Source organism: Mobula hypostoma, chromosome X2 (assembly GCF_963921235.1).
Source record: "Mobula hypostoma chromosome X2, sMobHyp1.1, whole genome shotgun sequence".
Taxonomy (NCBI): Eukaryota; Metazoa; Chordata; class Chondrichthyes; order Myliobatiformes; family Myliobatidae; genus Mobula; species Mobula hypostoma.
Window position 1 is genome coordinate 35,136,869 of NC_086129.1, and position 15,053 is coordinate 35,151,921.

Consider the following 15,053-nt stretch of genomic DNA (forward strand, 5'->3'; position numbering starts at 1 on the left):
CACCTGCGAGTTGGACAAACAAAATGGAGCCAAAACTGCAGTTAACTAATGCTTGAACTAATCCAAATCCTGGGTCTGGAGGCAGTAACTGCAGTCAGCCGCAGTGTAGGATGTAAGTGGATCAGGAAGTGTCAACTGCTAAATTACCTGGTTGTAAGATCCTGTTCTTCATTGTGCAATGCAAAGTGAAGGCTAAGAGCTGTCACAAAAGAGAGTTGGTAATTCACACAGGTTTTTATTTCATCATGGTGTCCAGTTACAGAATGACATTTGTTAAACTAGGTCATAACATCCCCTTTATGTAAAATAAAATCTTTACTAAGAAAGGAAGAAACAATACTCATGGAAACAAAGGGATCTGTAGGGGGACTTTGTTCAGTTTGTTCCATAAATATATTCAGTTAAAATATGATAGAAATTTTGATAAATTAAAAACATGTTGAAGGTTTCATATCGTGCAATCTGTCAAATAACTTTAAATTGTTGGCTTATCAATATGGCCCATGCTAAATGCATCATTTAACTGTACTGAAATAAAAATGAAAAATGCCAGAAAACCACCCAGCAAGCCTGGAACATTGACCGTTTCTCTTTCCACAAATGTTGCCTGATCGGCTGAATTTTCCTAGTAACTTGGGTTTTTATTTCAGAGCTCCAGACTGTGCAGACTTTATTTTATTTTTTGTTTAACTGGGCTGTCCCTCGATTTATTCAGATTCAAAAACCCCAGAAATGTTGCTGCTGCGGAACTTGAGCCAGACGAATGCTGGACTGTACCGGTGCAGTGCTACCAACGAGGCAGGGCAGGAAAGCTGCTCGGTGAACATCACAGTTATGTGTGAGTAGTCTACAAATGTGCATGAAACTCCAAAGAAATCAGGAAAAAGTACTTCAAGTTTATTCACAATGCTAGGATGGTGATACAAACATTGTACATAGAACATCAAACAGAACCACACAGAGAAAGGCCTTTGGCCCACAATGTCTGCACCGAACATGATGCTGATTAAACTAGTGCTCTTATGCCCATATGTGATCCATATCTCTGCATCTATCTGATGGCCATTAAACATCACTATTCATCTGCTGCCAGCATGCTCCCCACCCCCTGCCCAGGCACCTACCAGTCTCTGTGTGTAAAAAAACCTTGTCCCACACATCTCCTCTCAACCTCCCCCTCTTACCTTAAATGCATGTTCTCTAATACTCGACATTTCTGCCCTGAAATCCATCATTACTGAAATCAGCACAAATAAACAGAGTGAAATAAGTTTACTTTAAGAAATGGCGAATGCTGGTAGAAAATATATGTCCTCAAAAAGACTACTTAAACACAAAACCATACAAACACGCATACTTACATTCAACTTAATTTAATTAGATTCAGATGTCGATATTAATTTATTTGCTTTCTTTTCATTTCCAGATGCAAAAGACCCTGGGATCATTGCTGGTGCTGTTATCGGAGTTATACTTGGGCTGCTGTTAATCTTCCTTATTGTTTGGTTTACACTATACAGGAAAGCAAAACATAAATATGAGGAAGAGGAACAACCGAATGAGATAAGGTACTGTCTAGTTAGCAGTCCAAGGTACAAATTCGTTGGTCTGCAGATGCTATCCCTAAGATGTTGAATAAGCATGTTATTGTTATTAACCTCTGGCAAAGTATGGCAGAGATATGTTTCTGGTCAGAAATCCTATGCAGAAGACTCATTTCTATAGCTTAGATAGCTTAGTTCTGACCCCAAAAAGCCCCAGCATCTGAATTCGTGCAATGTTTATATTTTAAACATTGTTTATTCATTCCTGATCCTGTCATGGTGCCACACAAATGTTTTCATGAACCAAACAGTCTAATGCGGCTGATGTCACTTCTCGCCAGCTGCAGTGCAGCTAGGACGTATTATTTTCTCTTTCATCTTTTCAACTTAGTGTTCAGCTGTAAAGTGACTGAGTTTCAAGCAGGTTTGCAGCTCACGACTGCTGCAAACAGCACAGTACTTGTCTCTGTTAAGCACATCACAATGTTCCCAGTCACCCTGCTGCTTAATCACTGGTAGTATGGCTCCAACAAGTGTACCACAGTGATGGAAGAAATGTGAGCAAAGTAAAAATAGGTATTCTATTTGACTTAATGAAGTAATTTTAATTGTTTTTATTCATAAAGTAATACACCAGAATAACAGGCCCTAAGGCCCAATATGTCTGTACTGACCAAGGTCCCATCTAATTGCTCATTCGCCCACATTTGGCTCATACCTCTCTCAACCTTTCCTATCCATGTACCTGTCCACATGTCTTTTAGATTAGATTAGATTAGATTAGATTCAACTTTATTGTCATTGTGCCAAGTACAGATTCAAAGCCAGTGAAATGCAGTTAGCATCTAACCAGAAATGCAAAGAATAGTGTTATTTACAAAATAACTGCGAATAAAAAGTAAGTGATACAGCACACAAATATAAAAGTACTGAGACAGTACAATATGGAGTACTTTGGACACATCGCTGCTTAGCGCTGTGATGTGAGGTTCAGCAGGGTCACAGCCTCAGGGAAGAAGCTCTTCCTGTGCCTGCCGGTGCGGGAGCGGAGGCTCCTGTAGCACCCACCGGATGGGAGGAGAGTAAAAAGTCCATGGTTAGGGTGAGATGCATCCCTGATAATGCTTTTCACCCTGCCCAGGCAGCGTTTATGGTAGATGTTTCCAATGGTACGCAATTGGGTGCCGATAATCCACTGGGCAGTTTTCACCACACGCTGGAGTGCTTTGCAGTCCGATACAGGACAATTGCCATACCACACTGAGATGTTGTCATTTAAATGTTGTCATTGCACTTGGCTCCGGCAACTCATTCTGTATACTGTACACCTCACCCTCTGCATGACAAAGTTGCTCCTCAGGGTCCTTCTAAATGTTTCCGCTCTCACTTTCCCCACTTTAAATCTATACCCTCCAGCTTTTGATTCACTTTCCTTGGAGAAAAGACTGTATGCAGTCACCCAATCAATGTCCCTCATGATTTTATACGCTTCTATTGAGTCATTCTCAGTCTCCTACAGTCCAAGAACAAAAATCTAACCTGTTCAACTTCTCCCTATAACTCAGGGCCTTGAGTCTTGCAACATGCTTGAAAATCTTCTCACTCTTTCCAGTCTAATGCCTTTCCTATATTTCACATGGTGGCGTAGCCAAAACTGTACAAAGTACTCCAGATGCAGCCTCACCAGTGTTTTGTACAACTGCAACATAATGTCCCAACTCCTATACTTGGGACGCTAACTTTTGAAGGCCAGCGTGCTAAGTGCCTTCTTCACCTCCCTGTCTATCTGTGATGACACTTTCAAAGAACAATGTACTTTCACAAATAGTTTTAGGTGTTTGTGTGAATATTAGTCTTTAATTTTAATTTTTAACAATTTTATTTTTAATGGCCTAAGTGACCTTCTTTATGAATTCTTTTGATATTCACAAACGTACCCCAGCAGTAGGAGATTTGACAGCCAGCACGCCAAGAGGCAGGGCTTTCCTTGATCTTATGGCCATTATGTGGGTGCTGCCAACTACTTACCCATTTGCTGCATTACATTATGCCAAACTGATGCACTGGCATTCGGACTCCAAACCAATGTCAATGCTAATGATCATACTGCACATTGTTTGGAGACAGGAGGCTATAGTCTGGGCACTGTGAAAGATCAAACAATTGGCAGCACCTAACATTTAAAGTAATCAAATGCCTATTAATATGTTCAAATTAGCCTTATTGTTATAAAAGAGTGCCCCTTGCTAGAAAGAAAGAAGGAACAGCATTTATTCCATCCCTAGTTGCCCGTGGGTAAGTGGTGGTGAGTTGTCAGCTGAAACCACTGGAATCCCTTGGGTAAAGGTACTCCCACAGTGATCTTGGATTGAGGTATCAAATAACATTCCAGTGACGATGAAGGGCCAGTGATATATTTCCAATTTAGTGGACTTGCTATGCAGCTTGGAGGAGAACCTACTGCCCCACACTCCTTGGTAGCAGAGGCGATTGGTCTGGGAAGTGCATTTGAAGTAAATTGAATCTCTGCTTCCATTAGCCTGAATTTTACAGTCCGCTCCAAAGTGATAGCACTTAAAATTGTGATCAAGGAAAGCTGTTCTCAAGATCATCAGCTTCTCTTAGTAGTCCTTCTGACATTAATTTGATTCAAGCCTCACCTGAAAGGGATCTTTGGAATCCAGCATCAAAGTCGAAGTTGAGTTTATTATCATATGTGTGTGCACAGATGCAATGAGAAACATCCTTGCAGCAGCATCACAGGCACGCAGCACGAGAGACACAATGCTCACAAGATAAACATAAATTGTAAAAATTTTTAACACAAAGAACATGCATAAAACAAAAAAAAGCCTTTATATTGCAAAGTGGTCAAAATGGTCAGAGTCTGTCTATACTGAGGAAGCGATTAGGATTGCGCAGGTTGGTTCAAGAACCAGATGACTAAAGAGAAGTCGCTGTTCTTGAACCTGGTGGCGTGGGGCTTCAGGCTTCTGTATCTCCTGCCCAATGACAGCTGCAAGACCCGGATGGTGGTTATCTTTGATAACTGACGTCATCTTCTTGAGGCACCACTTCACGTAGTTACTCGTCACGGTGGGGAGAGATGTGCCTGTCACGTTTTGGGCTGAGCCCACTATTCTGTGCAGCTTCCTACATTCCTGTGCATTTGAATTGCTGTACCAGATCATGATGCAAGGTGTCAGGATACTGTCAAAAGTGCAACTGTAGAAGTTTGCTGGATTTCGGGGTCGGGGGGTGGGGAGAGCATGCTGAACTTCCTTAAGTTTCCAAGAAAGTAGAAATGCTGGTGTACCTTCCTCATGATTGTGCCCCTGTGTTGGGTCCAGGACAGGTCTTCCAATATGTTAGCAACCAGGAATTTAAAGCTGCTGACTATCTCCACATTGAATAGCCAATCATTTTATAGTAATCTCAGACCATAACCAGGTGGCAAAAAAAAAGATTTTATCATTAACTTTTCCTTCATTGTACAGAGAGCAAACTAAAGGTTATGACTTACATAGAAAATTAAGGCAGAAGTTAAAATATCTTAAGGAAGTATTTAAAACATGTCAATAACTACTATTCAATTAGTTGGAGTTTTTAATCAAGGAATGTACAGATTTCTCAAGCAGGAAACTTTTAATTACGTTTCGCTATTTCTTTTCATTGTGTGACAACAGGGAAGATGCTGAGGCACCAAAGGGAAAGCTTAACAGCACACAGTCCTCTGTGGGTACAGGAAGCACACAGTCTGGTTCCTGCTCTGTTAAGTCCATCAGAAATGGCACCCCCTGCTCCCAGCAACCTCGCACACTATCGGCCAAAGACGAGAAGATGCTCATTTCATACACACCAACTGAGGAAGTGAAGATCAACAAGAATGGACCAACACAGGCACATATGAAAAGAATGGGAGCTGTTCCTGTTATGATCCCAGCTCAAACCAGGGCTTTTCAGACTGTATGAATACTGTTTGGTTGGGAAAGGGAACTGTTTTACTGGCTCATTAGGGAGCTTTCACTAATTGGGGGAGATACTCATCTTTGGCTGCCTAAGCTGAACTTGTGTGAAAATATCAGCCTGTGGATGAACAAACATTTGGTTCTATTTACTTCAATGGAATAGGATGTTGGAAGGGGAATATAATTGGTATCAAATTGGGTTTATTATTGGCAAACAAAGACAAATTTTGCCCATTAATTTTAATTTTAAGTGTGAAACTTCCCCACCCACATTTCCAATGTTGACATGAGAAAATTATGTTGAGCAAACTGGGTAGAATTACCTAAACCAGACATCATCTCATATACTGACTGGATTAGGGAAATGTATCCAGATATCTTTTGAACAGATTAATCTAGTTTGTACATCAATGTTTCTTAGCAGCCTTCTAATTTTGTGTGAATTCCTTATGAATCTGATGAAATTTTGTGTGTTATTTTGTTGTGACCTGGGTAAGTGATGTTCTGAATGTTTCAGAGTGTTATTGAAATTGGAGGGGAGGTGTTTGGTACTTTATAACAGTTTCCCTTGAGTAAAGGTACAAGGTAGCATGGTAGAAAAAGAGCAGGAGAATTATCACTGGTGTTCTGGCCAATTTTATCACTCAGGCAAAATTATCTGGCTACTATCACATTGCAGTTAGTGGGAGTTTGTTATGCACGAGTTGCCTACTGAATTTCCTACACTACAGATGACTACAATTTAAGAGTATTTTCTTGGCTGTAAAGGACTTTAAAATGACCTAGGGCTATGAAAGGCATCACAGACATCCAAGCTTTTTTCTACTTTTCTCTTCAACTTTATTCTGATCTGCAACTGGATCTAATTTTGCAAAGAAGTAATCCTCCAGTGTGAAGATTCCAGATTCTTCTGGTAGTTAGCCTATTCCCAATATGTTTCTTACATATTTACAGTCAGCTCATTCTTAACTGATATTGTACAACCTTTTCGTCTATCTCATTCTATTGCATGTAATAGAGTTCCTTGGTAATTTCACGCTGTGCACATGTAGCACTTACACCCAAAATGCACACAAAGGGAGAATGATCTTTGAACTAGTCATAAGCAGTTTACTACATGTTTCATAGTTCTAAATTCATGCTTATATAATATACAAGTAGCAGAGCACTGCTATATCTTGGTTTCATCAGTAATAGTGACACAGGAGGATATTGGTAAATGGGAGAAAATTTCCATGAAATGACAAATATAGAAATGAATTGATGTCAATTCATCATAGGTGTATACATTGGCACATGACATTTGTGTGAACATTATCTGCTAAACAAAAAAACTAATTTATTTAAAAAACAAAAGCAAAATATTGCAGATGCTGAAGATCTGAATAAAGAGAAAATTTTGGAAATGCTCCGCAGTCAGGCATCATGTATGGAAAGATCAAGTTAATATTTTTGACTGATGATTTTGCATCAGAAACTCATCCCTTGAAATATTAACCCCAATCCTTTCTGCATATACCTTGCCTAACTTGTTTAATACCTCTAGCATTTTTTGTTTTGAATTTCCTTTTATTTTTACTTAGCTTTGTCGACTGTAGTTTTTAATAAACTAAATATTTTTTGAATGAAAAACACAGACAATCTGCTTTGTGCAGATTGTGCTGTCTTTCCTATGAGATGTATTATGATCACCTTGAATATGTTCAATGCACTTTGATGAGTACCCTTCAATACTACAAGACTGGTAATTTCAATATTTGAGAACAAAATTAATTCCATTTTAAGTCCCCCAGCCTATTTTATGATTCAACAAATTCTTGACTCAATGTATATCTTTGATCCTAACAACTTTTTTTTGTATAATTAGTTTAGTTTTAGTAGCTGAGAAAATGTACGCTAAATTCCCTTAATGTTGCTTTGGAAGACTTAAGGACACTTTGTAATTGGCTTTTTTAATCATATAATGGTAATTTTTTTCCCCCATTCTCTTTATCCCCAGGATTTTTAGAAGAATTTGTACCATTTCCAAGTAATTCGTCCTATCAGGTGGATAGATGTCATACTTAGAAGCTGTGGACTGTGATTATAATTGTTATAGTTCTTTATTGTTTAGGAAAATGTATATGGGATAATAACAATCAACAAGATAAAGAATTAGGTAAAGTAAAAATCTCACTACATATTTTTCTGAAATTTCATTAGCTAACTGAGAGGACAACAGATCCACTGTTTCACATTTGTTGCTAGCTAAAAATCCAAAAATACTGGAGGTACTTAGCAGGCCATATAGCACCTGATGAAAGGTCACCGAGCTGAAACGTTAACTCTAGTTTCTCCCTGCATAAGTTTGGACTAACAGGGTCTGAGAGTCACTCGGCATTGAAGTATTCAGTCCATCATGTCCATGGTGACCTGTGGGCACCCATTCATGTTAATTCCATCTTCCAGCATTTTGTCCACAGTCTTCAAGTGGTCATCTACACACTTCATTGATGTTCTCAGAAATTCCTCTTACCCCGATCTCTCTGGCAAAGTATTCCAGGAAAATGTTCCCCAGCGATCCCCTCTAAATCTCTTACCCTTACCAAAATCTATATCCTCCAACTTTTTCTACCTCTGATGTGTTGAAAAGTTTCTTACAGTCTACTCTGTCTATATTTCTCATAACTTTATATACCCCAATCCTGTTGCATGTTAAGCTCTGCTGCTCCAAAGGAAACAGATTGAGCTTCTCCAGTCTCCCTTAACAGAGACTGTTAATAGCTTCCATCCCTAGCAACCCCCAGTGAATCTCCCCTGCATCCTATCCAACATGTTCACATCCTTCCTATAGTGGGTGACCAGAACTACATGCACTACTCCAGTTGAGGTCCAATGAATGATTTAGTAAGTTGGAGCATAACATCCCTTCTCTTTTATTCAGTGCCTTGGCTAATGAAGACCAGTATCCCATATGCTTCCTTAACTGCATTATCTACCTGCATTGCCACCTTCAAGGATCTTTAAACTTGTACACCAAGTTCTCTCTGATCTTCAATACTCCATAAGGTCCCACCATTTGTGGTATATGTCCTAGCCTCGTTAGTGTTCCCAAAATACATCACCTCACATTTATCTGATTAAACTCCACCTACCACTTCTCAGCTCATTTCATCAACACATCAATATCACCCTGTCTTAATGTCATCTGTGAACTTACTGATCATGCCTTCTACATCCACATCAAAATCATTCACATATATCACAAACAGCAAGGGTCTCAGCACTTGACCCTTGTGAAACACTATGAGTTACAAGCATCCAATCACAAAAACAACTCTCAACTCTCTACTATCACCCTCTGTCTCCTGTTGAGAAGCCAATTATAAATCCAATTAACCAAATTGCTCTGGGTCCCATGGGCTGTATGCAGCAACCCATGTGGGATCTTGTCAAATGCCTTACCGATGTCTATGTAAACCACATCTACTGTACCTCCCTCATCAATAGCTTGTTACTTACTGCCTGTTATGCCTGCAGGTGTTCAGGGCATCAATGAATGTCCTCCATCTCTGTCTTTCCTCTTGGTCTTGGCAGTGTTCAGGGCTTCTTTCATCACACCAGTAGCTTCCTCTTGGTTTTCACTACTGTCAGCCATACAAGTCCCGGGTGAAGCCTCAGGAATACCTTCACACTCAGATGTAGAAGGATTCTTCATTGCTGTTTCCATAACAATTTTGTTTGACTAGTCAGGGTTGTTAGCATTGAGCTGAACCCCCCAAACCTAGAGGACCAGTGGACCACTCCTAGACTGGCCTTTAACCTTTGACTTGTTTGGCATGGGTGACCCTACCAAAAGCCAAATCATAAAGCGCTGACTCCGGCCAACATAGCTCTCTGGTTCATTGAGGCATGCAAACCTCCAAACCACAACAAGGTTGTGGTCCTCTTGAGGAGTGGCTTGTTACCTTTTCAAAAAGTTCAGGCGGATTGGTCAGACAGAATCTAACCTTGACAAACTGTGGTGGCTAGCCTTGTGATTAAGTCCTGCCTTTCCAAGTGATCATGAATCTTGCCCCTCAAAACCCTTCCCAATAACTTCCTTACAACTGATATCTTCAAAGAACGGGTTTTCCTTTCTTGAACTATTGCTGCTACCTTCACCCACATCTCCTCTATTTCCCGAACATCCACACTCATCCCATCTTCCCAGCACCTTAACAGTGATAGAGCTCCTCTTGTCCTTACCTACCACCCAATGAGCCTCCGCAACCAACATGTCATTGTCTGAAACTTGTGCCATCTCCAAAGGGATCATAATACTAAACATACCTTTACCTCCCCGCTCCCTCGCCACCTTCCGCAGGGATCGGTCCCTTTGCTAATCCCTTGTCCATTTGTCCCTCCCCACTTCCTGGCACTTATCCCTGCAAGCAGAACGAGTGCTACACCTGCCAATTCACCTCCTCCCTCACCTCCATTCAGGGCCCTAAGCAGTCCTTCCAGGTGAGGCAATACTTCACTTGCGAATCAGCTGGGGTCATCTATTGTGTCTGGTGCTCCCAATGTGGCCTCCTCTATGCTGGTGAGACCCGTCGTAAATTAGGGGACCTCTGTTCCATCCGCCAAAAGCAGAACTTCCGGATGTCCAAACATTTTAATTTGGATTCCCATTTCCGTTCAGAAATGTTGGTCCACGGCCTTCTCTTTTGCCAAGAAGAGGCCACTCTCAGGGTGGAGGAGCAACACCTTATATTCTGTCTGGGGTAGCCTCCAATGGCATGAATTTTGATTATTCCTTCTGGTAAAAAAATTTTCCATCCCCCCTCCCCTCTTCTATTCCCCACTCTGACCTTTTACGTCTTCTCATCTACCTATCACTTCCCCCTGGTTTCCCCCCACCTTCCCTTTCTCCTATGGTCCACTCTCCTCTCCTATCAGATTCCTTCTTCACCAGCTCTTTACCTTTTCCACCCACCTAGCTTCACCTATCACCTTCTCGCTATCCTCCTTCCCCTTCCCCCAACCTTTTTATTCTGGAATCTTCTCCCCCCCCCACCCCCATCCCTTTTCAGTCCTGATGAAGGGTCTTGGCCCGTAACATAAACTGTTTATTTATTTCCATAGATGCTGCCTGACCCGCTGAGTTCCTCCAGCATTTTGTGTGTGTTGCTTTGGATTTCCAGCATCTGCAGACTTTCTAGTGTTTATGATCTGGCTAAGAAGTCAGTAATTATCGGATTAACTTCCTTTTTGTAAAGGGGAACTATATTTGCTACTCTCTAAACATCAGGTACCTCACTTGGGATACAAATATTTAAAGATCTCGACCAGAGCCCCGGTAATCTCTTTCCTTGCCTCCCATAGCAGTATGGGATAAATATCTTCTAGCTCTGGGAATTTATCCACCTTTAAGCCCGCTCAGACGTTGAACATCTTCTATTATACTTACACCTTCACCTTTCCTGAATTCTCCAACTACAAAGTCCAGGAATGCTGATGAAAAGTGCTCTTAGGACCTCACCAATACCTTCTGGTTCCACACAATGATTGTTCCATTTGTTCCTCATGGGTCCAACTATTTTCTATATATATAAAACATTTTTTTATTTACCTTAATCCAGTCTACCCATGAACCCTGTTTGCCTTCCTTATTTCTTTTAAGTGCTTCCCTACACTTTTTATACTCTTGACAGGCCTGCCCCATCTTTAGTTCTTCCCTTTTTATCCATTCAGTCTGTGACGTGTCTCCCTAATATATCCAGGATTTTCTACTGTCCAAGGCATGACTGTTTTCTTGTAATTGAAAGTAGCACAAACTATAAAGGATTGTCTAAAATAGATGACCCTGATTATAAAATTACACATGCAAAATTACATAGAATTTACAGCACAGAACAGAAGACCTTTCAACTCAGCTGTCTGCAGCCATGCATTTCCACGTAAACCTTCATCATCCCTACATATTCTAAGCCAGCCTATACATCCATCTAGTCATTTTCCCTCTTTTGTAGCTTCATGCTGAAGGAATCTCTCCAAGAGATAGCAAGTTCCACATTCACCATCTCAAGTTTCTCCCGAATTCTTCTGTGAACTTGTTATTTACTACCTTGTATTTATGGCCAGTACTTCTGGAACAAAACAAAGTCGCTATCAATATAAAAATGCTCATTTTCACACTATGTTAGTTGGATTATGCTGCTGTAATGTCAGTTATGTTATTGACTGCTTTGTGATCTCAGTTGAGCTCAGAACTGTTCAAGGCAGTAAAATGTCTGGTGAGACCATTGTAATATCATGTAGGTATTATTTGCTAACTCTGGGACATCCTATTTGCAATGAAAAATAATGAGCTATTGCTGATGCACTTGTGACTTCATCAACTTGTCTAATAGCACCTAGCATCCTAGGAAATATTGATGATAGTTGAGTAATAGTTCATGGCAATTGTCAATAGAAACCATCTTTCCTTAGTTATCAGAAAGTTCTTGCATTCAAGTTCCAAAGAGAAACTTCATTGTCTTCTAAATATGATCTATAAAACTTTCAAACTCAGAAAAAGTCTACACATGACAGGAATTGTACTTCTTTCCATTAACAATATGTGGTTAACATTTTTTTGGTAGAAAAAAAGACCCAAAAGTTACTCACAATATAATGGTAAGGTTCATGGTGCTCACCTTTACTGAAAGCCAAATTCACAGCAAATTTAGGCAAGTACACAGTTAAACTTAGTGATGTAAAAGTTGTAATTCAACAAGGGCTTCTCCACTCTTATGCTGTTAGCTTTAAGAAAATGACATTTATTGATAGGGTACCCTTTCAAGTTTATTGAAGAACTTTATGTTTTGTATTTGTATAATAAAGTCAAAGTAAACTTGATATGGAAAGTTAAATCAGGCTATTCAAATAAAAGCCTTTTAACAGCTTGATAAAGTGGCTATTAACACCAGTCAACCTTGCTGGCACTAAGAATAAATTGTTTGCACATTGCTTCAGGTTTTGGTTAAATCAGATTACTTTATTGCAGATTTATTTTTCTTTTGGCTCTTTTTTTATTTAAAGCCATTGTTTTTCTCTTTATTTTTCTATCTGTTCCAGCTTTGATATTGAATTATTTCACTAACTTGTACACCTTCCACTATTTATTTTACAATCCTTTAATCTGATTGATGGCTCAACAAGATCCCACCTAGTTTGCTTCTTCATTCAGACCCGAGGTGCTGTATTGATGCAATCAAGCTCTGCCTTTCTCAGAAACTAAGCAATGTATGGTGAAAAATGTCATAGTTATCAAATGCTAAGGGCAAGTTGAATGTCAAATGTTGTGTATTGACCCACAGGTTTTGAGTAATATACTCTGTGTCTCACAAATGAAATGTTGGTTTGTTTCCAATGTTAACAATGAACTTGATCTTTGACAATTCTCTGTATTCTGCGATATTAGTTCAATGATGGTCCATTTGAAAAGGGAAGTGGATTTGGATGAGCCACAATGCACATTTTTCAATTATGCACAGGGAATGAATCTTGGGGTGGCCTAGTGACAGATCAGGTAGTGCTGCTGCCTCATTGCTTCTGCAACCCAGAGTCAATCTTAACATTTGCTGCTGGGTGGAAGTTGTATGTTCTTTGTGTGACCTTGGAGCTTTACTCAGGTGCTCTGGCTTCCTTTCATATCACGAAAGCAGGTTGGTTCAAGCTGATTAGTTACTGTAAGTACTCTAATGCAGGTGGGTGATATGAAAATCAGGCTGGAGTTGAGAGATAATAAGTTTCAGGGAACTGGGTAGGGGAATGTGATTGTTCTGTGAGCCAGTATAGACTAATAGGCCAAAATGCCCTCCTCTATCATAAGGGAACATAGGTAATGTAGGATTAGTTGTGAGGGATGCTAATTTACTTTAAAAAAAGTGTGCAAACACTTGGGAAGCAGTTAACTGTTGAGTCCGGAAATTTGTTTATCCAGCTTATGTGATATTGTGTAGCATATTGGAATTCAGCGATATGGGCCAAATATAGTTAAGAATCTCTGTGCTCATGTCGTTCACACAGAAAGAACATTCTTCACAGCAAATGTTTAGTACTTACTATGATTCACAAAGTAACAACCAGGGAAGTTTGAATGTGCATTTTTTAAATGATATGTTTCTATATCATTCTTAACATAATTTAACAATGAGGCAAATTATGCAAAATAAGAAATGACATTTTAAAAATATCCAAAGCAGATGCATGTTAAAAAAACATGAAATTAAAAGTAATTATTTTACCTTCAGATGCATCTGTACATATTACTATGTAACAGCACTTTGGGAATGTACAATTCAGTTCAAAAGGGACATGTAAGCTTCCTGTTCTGCAAACAATTTCTGTCAGTTTTATTTTGACTTGTATTTAAAATAGGTTAGTTTTTTTTCTGTGAATATTTCCTAAATGTTTATCTTAAAAGACTGCCAATTTCTATCAGTTTTGTTATTCATAAGTGTAAATCTGAAAGCGGCAATTGTTAACATTCAGATGGGAACCATGGCTGAATGCCGTTTACAAACATTGCATTTCTTTCAGTGAAGCCAAGCTGCAAAATGCACTGTGCCCTGTCTAATTCTATGAAGCAGAATTGGGTAACTGTTATTGGAGTTGTTGAATTATTTACAGTTAAAAACATGTCAGAGGTTTCTTACGTGTCTGAGGTGATGCTCTTTATTTCATCAGGTACGGGATAGAATAATGCTAATCACTAGTCAGGTGGTTATGTCATTTTTTGCAGCTTTGTTTTCGAGTTAAAAGTGGTGCATCACTTTTAGCTATAAGGGATTTAAAGAGAAATCATTGTATATATCTCTTAAAAAGAGAAAAATGCCAAAATACAACTCGCTATGTTGTTTATTCATCATCTACTTCAGATTCCATGTTTTGTCAGGAACACAGTTCAACTATATGACATGTATTAAAGTTTTCTTCAAATGTACTACAAACTTACTTTTAGCTTTTAAAATATGTGCAATGATCACATGCTTTATAATAAACTGAAACAGCCTAAAGTAAACACAAGTCACATGTTTGTGAAAAATTACAGATTTTAGAATATTAACTTTATTTTTTCCTTTCTTAACATCCTCCTAATGCTGAAGTGTATGGAGACAATGAGAATGGGTTGGGAATCTAATGGTGGTCATTAGCTACTGGTACACAAAAAAGGTCATCCTTAGAATTTCCTTCTCCACATGAAGATTCTTCATGTTTTTACTGCAAAGACCCTCCCCACTCCCCCCCCCCCCCAGTCAAATCAACACTGGGCCAAGTGAATGCACCAGACCCAGTACAGCATCAGAAATGTTAATTTATACATCTGCAGCGAATTGATGTGCCACCTCTGTGTGGCATGACCTATTGCAGCAGTGCACTGAGAAAATCTGGCACACCTTGGATATCAGCTGCTGCAGATTTAATGTGAAGCATATTTCCATTTGGATTGAAAATGTACAAATGGATAAGGAGGCATTGATAAAGTTTAAAAGCTTAAAGTAAAAAATGAAAACTGTGAATGATGAAAGTCTAA

General features: G+C 39.4%; 1 protein-coding gene across 1 annotated transcript in view; it reads left to right on the forward strand.

Moving 5' to 3' along the window:
* The window catches only part of LOC134340890 (CXADR-like membrane protein), a 140,847-nt gene extending 125,923 nt beyond the window's left edge, over positions 1 to 14,924 (forward strand). The window contains exons 5-7 of the mRNA XM_063038463.1: positions 716 to 838; positions 1,427 to 1,568; positions 5,231 to 14,924. Of these exons, the coding sequence (XP_062894533.1) occupies positions 716 to 838; positions 1,427 to 1,568; positions 5,231 to 5,516 (551 nt within the window). The 3' untranslated portion in view covers positions 5,517 to 14,924. The remainder of the gene's footprint in view (positions 1 to 715; positions 839 to 1,426; positions 1,569 to 5,230) is intronic.
* Positions 14,925 to 15,053: the final 129 nt, after the last annotated feature.